At 32.4% G+C, this 8796-nt stretch overlaps 1 protein-coding gene across 1 annotated transcript in view; it reads right to left on the bottom strand.

Annotated features, from left to right (window-relative positions):
* Positions 1-1197: 1197 nt before the first annotated feature.
* LOC110455864 (multiple epidermal growth factor-like domains protein 10) overlaps positions 1198-8796 on the bottom strand; it is a gene marked incomplete at its 5' end in the record, with an annotated part of 36405 nt that continues 28806 nt past the window's right edge. Inside the window, 9 exons of the mRNA XM_021506276.1 lie at positions 1198-1800; positions 2061-2270; positions 3014-3151; positions 3855-3950; positions 4635-4731; positions 5860-5955; positions 6339-6434; positions 7782-7874; positions 8564-8659. Coding sequence (XP_021361951.1) covers positions 4658-4731; positions 5860-5955; positions 6339-6434; positions 7782-7874; positions 8564-8659 — 455 coding nt within the window. The remainder of the gene's footprint in view (positions 1801-2060; positions 2271-3013; positions 3152-3854; positions 3951-4634; positions 4732-5859; positions 5956-6338; positions 6435-7781; positions 7875-8563; positions 8660-8796) is intronic.

Genomic DNA, 8796 nt, shown 5'->3' with positions numbered 1-8796 from the left:
GAAATGTTTGTAAGAGAAAACAGTATCCAAATGTGAAGAAAATCGTTTCCACTCCAACCTTTAATCTATCTGTAAGTAGGCGGAAAACAAACAATATTGACTCCATCAATTCTTATCTACCGCATTTAATATCGAGTTTTATATGTAAATTGGGTACCACAAAAATTGTGTATCCATTTTCAGTTGGCGCACTAAATTTTCAATAAGATGGTTTTTGCCATTTTTTTTGCTGTGGCCAGCAAGTCGACTGCTAGGGTCTTCTATTACAACTTTATTTGTTTTTGAGTATCTAGTCATAACCAATTTCGTTGATATTTGCAGAAGGTTACTAATTTATCACTTTTCATTGTACTTTTCCGCTCTATACTTTCTTAATCTAAAATTATTGATCAGATAGGATGTAGATAGCTATAAATTTAGACTCAAATCACGATCTCTTAAGAAGTCAATTAAAATCCATTTTTTATTAATCACTTTTACACACATTAGACAATTGCAATATATGGTTGACGCAAAAATGATCTAGTCTATATTAATAATGTACAAGTGCAAAATCGGTACTTTCAACGATCTTTACAATACCAATTACAATCACTACAGCCCGACATGTGCATCAGAAACGTAAATTCGCACCAAAAGGGAAATAATCCCTTCTTCAATATAGCCTAAATGGAAAGTAGTAGAAAATCAACTTTGTTTTAAAATATCGTATATTTGATGTAAAAGCATTATACCTTTGTAAATATATATTGATCAATTATCAGCCATCGATTTTTGTTGATGTTTATACGTTCTTATATAAACTGGTATAGTGATATCGACTGCGGACGTAGTTCGGGGTCTATATTATTCCAGCAGGTCAATATATCGCGTATAAATAGAGACAATTGTTCTGTTTTTTATGTAACATTTCATGTCTTTAGATAATATGAGAAATTAGATTGTCAAATAGTGGAGTGGTTTTCGGAACGAAATATCCTGATCTGAATTCAGAAACATCAAGTCGATATGGTCACGTGCAATAAAAGTGGGTCGATATACTTAATATCAACGAACCTGGGACCAGGGATTGGCCAATTAAGATACAGGGGAACCAGACCATATGCCATATTGAATAATAATGCGTTCGAGTACATGTACTGTTTTTCCACAAACCATTTGTACTTATATAGAATATATAAGAAAGCAGGATGCATGGCATTTACATTTATTGACTCTTTTTGAATATTATGTTTCAGGAGGTTTTCGAGTTCAGATATCTTTGGCGACATATTTCAAATCCATCTACTATTCAAAACTCCTCAAAAATATTGTACAATTGTATATATTTTAATATATATATATATATAGTATGTTTTACTATAATAATCTGCGGAGGAAAATCCCGCTGTAACATTGACAGGCAGTCAGATGACGTTTAATACTACCCAATATAGTATCACTTGTGTCCATTAACGATATCAATATATTGTCTGTTCAGATTTTCCAATACAGTATCACTTCTGTTCGATAACGATATCAATACATTGTCTGTTCAGATTTTCCAATACAGTATCACCTGTGTCCGATTACGATATCAATACATTGTCTGTTCAGATTATCCAATACAGTATCACTTCTGTTCGATAACGATATCAATTCATTGTCTGTTCAGATTTTCCAGGTGTACTCATGTTGTCTCATATAAATGTGGAACATCTCTCTCCCTATATCCGAGTTGCTCATAACTGCTGTCACCTGCAGACATCTTCGTGATGCTTTCTTCTCTTTCCTGGGCGCCTATAATGGCATAGGTACCATCTGTAAAATGACACAAAGCAAGTACACTAAACTGTTTTACATATGAATGTTGGCTTAAGGATCGACTATCAGATACAAAGATAAAAACTTAAAATTATTTCATATGTTCAGCTATAGTCAGTTCATGTTATGATATACTCTTGTATGTATTGAAAAATGGTATTAAATAAGCGTGAGTGAATTTTTAATCCTGAAATCTACTTTAGTTGAGACTATAAGCGTGTTTTTTTTTAGATTAGATAGAGATATCTATGCAAAACCTGTTTCTGCCCGTCGTTCCTGTCCAATACTCGGTAAAGATATATCTGTCATAGTGGTAGACCTCGTGGTGTTCTGATGGATCATTGAACGATGTCTTCTTGCCTGTACAATTATCACGATGACCAGAGCAACGATAACCACTCCACAGCCGCTACCTATACCAACTGCTGCCGCATTGAAGTCATCTTCTTTACATGGTAAACTGACAACTACAAGATATGTGATATATGCATTATCTTATTTTCATTTTGTTATTCAGAAATGTTTCTTAACAAGTTTTGCCTGACATTGGTCAATACAATATGTTCTTCATTAAATCTATTGAACACATATTTTTTTGTATTATTAACACCATTCAAGCATTACTATCTTAATATTTGTGATAATATTTCAATTGATTTAATCGAGCTTTTGCAGATCCAATGTTCCCTGGTATCATCAGTTTTGTAAGTTTATAATGTTACGAACATTCGTAACACACATTAATACATGAAGCTGTACATTATGCACCCATGTACAATGTTGACATCATAAGACTAAAATGGTACATATACTGTTACTTTTGCAAGGTGCATTTTTTTAACGTATATGATAATTTATAAATTCTATTTTATTTAAAAAGGAGCCGTTGTGAATTATAAACAATTTTATACCAATAAATACTTCAGCGATAATCATAATGTATGTTTATGTGTGTAACTGTATGTATGTATGTTTGTACATGTAATTGTTTGCCGCATGACTATCTTTGTTCAGCTTTTATTAGTCAACTTTATATGTAAATGCCTCCTTTCTAACAAAGGTTCATGGTGTATGTCAGTTATCAGGTCAATTATGGAATTCGTTAACAGATAAAGATCAAAAATTATATTCAGCATGATATTCAAAAAATGCAAAGGACTTTCCAAAAATTATAAGGAATCATGATGAACATACAAAAACATGATTTTACCTTTTATGTCACACCTATGGCCCGTTAGTCCATCTATACATGACGTCATACAATTCCCGGTGTCTTTGTCACATCTCCCATCTTGACAGTAGCCACACCTGTCTACACATTTGCTACCATGGAAGCTGGAGACACACTCTAGAGACAGCATGGTGGATGTAAGCAATAGTTAATGATTCGTGATATAAAATTGACACGATAGTGCAAATAAATTACTTGTTTTTCATAAATATGTCTAACTATTTGGTCTGTGCAAATCAGATAATAGCATTTCGTTGCCTTGGACTACTACAAAAATGTGCATAAACCATGTAACTATTAGATACTAATTTCGTCTTAAAACTGACATTTAAGTACATAAACAAAAGAAGATAAATAAATTGTATTTTTAAACCTACCCTCTTAACAGTGTCGAAAAGTCATTCCATAAAATATATGTTTTGAATGTATAATTCATAATACGTAATGGAGATGTATTTAACTGTAGATCCCTTCTGTCTCAATTGTGTCATCACACCTCATGGCGTCATGTCACAGAATTAAAATTTAGATTTCTATTTTAAAAAAGAAATGGAGTAAAAAAAACAGCCAGTACAGATATTTAACGAATTTCTTTTCACATTCTTCCAATTTCATATGGAAATTGCGTAAATGAATCTTACCCCCTGTTCTCTATTTGTTTTAATCTTGTTCCATAAACCTCAAATAAAATTGACTCTCATGTTAAAATATAAATATATTACTCAAGGTACGGCATTGCTATTATATAAAATATAATATAACACGTCAGACAATGCACTACATGTATATATTAAGATCTCCAACTACTTCCACACAATACCTATGCATTGTCCGTTCTCCTGAATACAAGCATGGTCCTTGCAGTTGTCCGGGCAACTCAGAGAACAGTCGCTACCATGGTAATCTGGTTCACATCCTTGAGGTACAAATTAAGGAATATATTATTCATTCCATGCCATAACTAACATAGAGGAGGAACACAACTATTTGTAGTACCTACATGTACATGTTAGAAAATGTTTCAGTACATATCTATACATATAAGATCATTTTCCCAGTACATGCCTTTACATGTCACAGTATATACCTGTATAAGTAAGATCAGTTTCCTAGTAAATACCTGTACCTATCAGAGCAGCTTCCCAGTACATACTGGTACATGTAAGATATTTTCCTTTGATTGAGTACATATATATGTATCTGTACATACAAGATGAGTTTCTAAGTATACATCTGTATATATAAGATCAGATTTCCATCACGTACATGTACATGTCATATGGGTTTCTAAGTAAATACCTGTACATATCAGAGCAGCTTCCCAGTACAAACAGGTACATGTACGATATTTTTCAGTACTTACCTAAAAATGAACGATTAGTTTCACAGTATCTTCATGTAGATGTAAGACGAGTTTCACAGTATATATCTGTACATATAAGATTAGTTTATCAGTATATACGAAACCAGTACATGTAAGAGGTTTTCTTTCATTACTTACCTGTACATGTACGATCATTTTCACAGTACCTACTTGTACATGTAAGATGAGTTTCGTAGTATAAACTTGCACATAAATTATCAGTCTCACAGTACATACCTATACACCGACCATTAGTCTGGTTACAAAATTTTAGCCTTGCAGTTGAACGGGCAATTCATATCACATTGATTGCCATGATACCCAACAGCACATTCTGAAACAAAGAAATCCATTGAAATCATAAACATTGGTTTAATAACAAAGTGCGTATTTTTAATAGAATAAAAGTGTTCAAACATTCGCATTCTTATTTTTAAAGTGTACTTTTCCCATGGAATAAAGGTGTTCCAACATCCACATACGTATTTGTAAAGTCTGCATTAACAATGGAATAAAGGGGTTCCAAACAGTTGGCGAAACCAGGTTTCGTGGAAGGAATAATAACCTAAACCATATATTTCATAAAACTAACATCTACAACATTTCTAACATGGCATTTGGTCGAAGAAGACTCTTTCTCTGCCAGCGATATGGGGTTCTGTGGCAGACATAAGGTATTCAGATTTGACACGGAAAACAGGATTAATCATCGCTTTAAGTGATTTTTGATTCAGAATTAAAGGCATAACATTAACAGCCTTGAACTTTTATATAAGCAGAGAATGTCGGACTGTTACTCAGTGCTACTTTTACCACGAAAGAGAACGATCGTGAAAATAAAGTATGTGTATCCTAAAATTTGAAAGACACTTGATAATTACTGTCATAATTACACGAAGATGTACAAATATATCTGTTAGTGAAATCCTCTTAGTCACGGAGCAATCATAAACTAATTTTAATGAATAACTAAAATGATATGTTAACTACTGTGTCTCTTTTTAAATCCATCTTAAGCTGTAACATGTTAATGGACAATATACTTTCATATAAAATACATTCACATTGTCCACTGAACTGACTACATGTATTGTCTTAACATGCGATAGGACATCTTTGTTGGCACGTACCTCCGTGAAATCCTTGTTCACATCCTGAAAATGGCACCGATATGATCAATATCTTACCTATGAGTTCGGGAATGAATTACCACGGACATAATTGGTATTGCCAAATTTAGTTTTTATGTTTTTGTAAATCACATCTTTATGATTTGGTCTGGTTAGCTAGGTTTGTTTATCTTGACAACTGCAAATAGCATAATAATGCACACGCCTTACGGTCAATTACACAAATAATTTCTTTTCTTACTTCCCTTAAATCAAACATTTGTAACCATATATTCGTTCAGAGGACATTTGACAATGATATTTTAGATAGCATGAATCATAATCTAGCTTACGTGTAAAGAACCCGTTTCCCTGAATACACAAGTTGTCTTTACAGTTATCGGAACACGTCTGGTCGCAGGTGTTCCCATATAACCCCGGAACACATTCTGAAATTATTCAATAAAGGATAGCTTTTGTCAACACATGCTTGTTTGTTTTTAAATAAGCATATTAAAACTTAAAACATAATCGAATGAATCAGTTTACCTTAGCATGTTATTGTAACCAAAATGTAAAAACCAAATTAAAATGTTTGCTTAACTTGCATCATTTGTATGTTCATTTGTTTCTCCAGTTCTTCTGTCATCATCTTATATAAAAAAAATCTACTTCAAAAATTTTGAAAATGAATATTCAACATATTTCTTATTTCTAATCATATTTTCAAATGCATGACAAATGAATCATTGGATGCTTGTATAAATTTGATATAAAAATGTAGCTAAATGCCAATCATGAAGTTATAAAATTTGATCAATATAATTATTACCTGTACAAAACCTGTTAACCTGGATACATATGTTGTCTTTACAATTGGTAGGACACGTCTGAGTACAGGTACTACCGTGATATCCGGCTAGGCATTCTGAAGTATTATATTGGCAAAAATTACTTTCAAATAAGTATACTAGTTACTCCTGATCTAAAACTTAATCATTCTAATTGTGTTAATACCGATAACTGAAGCGAAATGCCTTAAGAAAATACATATGGAGCAACTAGTTATAAACTCAAAAACATTTTTTTCTGAAAAGCACTAACGTCATTTTGCTTTGTTTACATATATCTGAATTACTTAAGCGTATTATTGTTTGATGCACAGGCATAGTTATGTTAACTTGTTTCACAAGTTATGTTGTGTTCTCACTTAAGTCATTGTTCATCATATCAAGTATATAATGAAGTTCATCATATCGAACATATAATGAAACCCACCCAATACATAAAACGGTAAATATACAGCGAATATCTGGTAAGCGTCAGTTCTTTATTGTTTATTTCTTGTTCTGTCCGGCTTACACAATTTTGCAAAATAAATAGTAGATTCCCTGCGTTGACTTTGTCGCCAAACAGGATGTATACATGTTAATACAAATTCCCTTTGGAATTATCTTAATCATAACTAAATTTCAATGTAGTGCTTTCGTTTCAAGTTTATGTGAGCAAGTGTGGTACCATTGATTGGTATTTAGTGTGAAACTTTATGTCACGATTCAACTCAAGGATTCGAATACGTGAACAGGTTTTGTTAAGACCTGTGTTTTGACCTTTTCTGATTTTCTCTCTCTTCAAAATGTAGCATTACTGGTACATTTCTGATAGAGTGTAAGCTAAAGTATTGTGGTATATATTTCTCGGTATGTTTTATTTTAACACATCAATTGATTGATTTATCTCTCATTATTTTTATTTTATTTCGTATTTACACTTACTTATAACATCAAAGGAAGCAAAAAGAACATAACCTTCTTTTGACAAAACTCTGCAGTCAATTATATGATCACAATTGATTGCAAGAATACAGAACAAAAGCTATAGGTATCAAAACATACATGTACGACTGCTTTTTCCAAATACGTTTTCATAGTCAGCGTTTATGCAATGAGAAAACTGGACCTCTCAGAGTCGTTCAAAGAAGCATTTATAAGTTGCGCTAGTGAAAATATATCTGCACGATTATAATTACTTCCACATAGTTATTTATAAAATAGGGATATTCCTTGTGGGACACTCATGTAGAAAATGGGTGTTGTCCTAGCTCCTACTTTAAAGTGTTGTATCACTTTCTCTCTATCTATCATCTTGTTTACTAATTAAACTAATTATCGGAACAGTCTAGAAGTAATAAGCGCTAGCAAAAAATTGGAAAATACATATTTGATAGTAAATGGAACAAAAAAGTATATCCCCTTTTTAATGTTAGATTACTTACGACTACATTTTCCGGACGATTTGTCGCAGACCGGATCGACACAGTTCGGGGAGCAGGCGACACAAAGAGGACCGAAGAAACGGTCTTCACAGCCTAATTAAAAGTAAACATGATGTATTGATAGAGTATATCTTGAAAATGATAAACAAACAAGGACTATATATCTTTTCTTAAACCACTGTAGAAATATTAAAATTTAGATAATATTAACTTTTGCGTTTACTTGACAATACGTACATATGTACATAAAGGTTAATTATCCAATTTACACGTAATGCCAGATGTGTATCCTCTCTAGGGGAAATACTTAACTTTATACATTTAAGAGCCCCCGAGCGCTAACATCCGGGCAAACAAGATAGATAGAATTGAAATAACTGATTTCGTAATTGTTGTAAAGTAAATAAACCTTATATATAATTATAAAACTTATCTTACATGGTATTTTATCTCAAACCCGGTTGCAGACTGTGTCACATCATGATGATGTTAGGTCACATAAGAATGTTTTAAGACCAGTTTTATGCATTCACGAGGAAAAAATTAGTACCAGGGGTAAGCTTCCGTTATCCCTGAACAAATTATAATCTTGTCGGATAAGAGGTGTGTAGCGAAGCCATCATGTGAAAATTAGATAAGTACCAATAGAACAATATAAACTCAAAATTGATATATTGAAATATAACTTAAATATCTCAAGTCACTGCTACATATTTCTTATTATCTCCATATAAAGTTTAATCTTTAAGTTGATAAAACAAATCATTACATTGATAACTTACCTGTACACACACTGCTATATTGGTCACATATCTTGTCTTGACAGTTGTCTGGACATGATTGGTCACACTGGCTGTCATGGTACCCATCGACGCAAGCTAGAAAAGTTCATACAGATTTGGAAAACCTAGTTTAGATAAAAGATTATATACACTATTTTATTGAGAATATATACAAAACATATTGGCTAATGTGCACATATATTACATGTACCATCAAAGGGCTGGGGGTATAT

The sequence above is a fragment of the Mizuhopecten yessoensis genome, unplaced genomic scaffold (genome assembly GCF_002113885.1).
Source record: "Mizuhopecten yessoensis strain PY_sf001 unplaced genomic scaffold, ASM211388v2 scaffold8389, whole genome shotgun sequence".
NCBI classification, from domain to species: Eukaryota; Metazoa; Mollusca; class Bivalvia; order Pectinida; family Pectinidae; genus Mizuhopecten; species Mizuhopecten yessoensis.
Note: the sequence above shows the minus strand (reverse complement) of the source record. Positions and strands in the feature narration are given on the sequence as shown.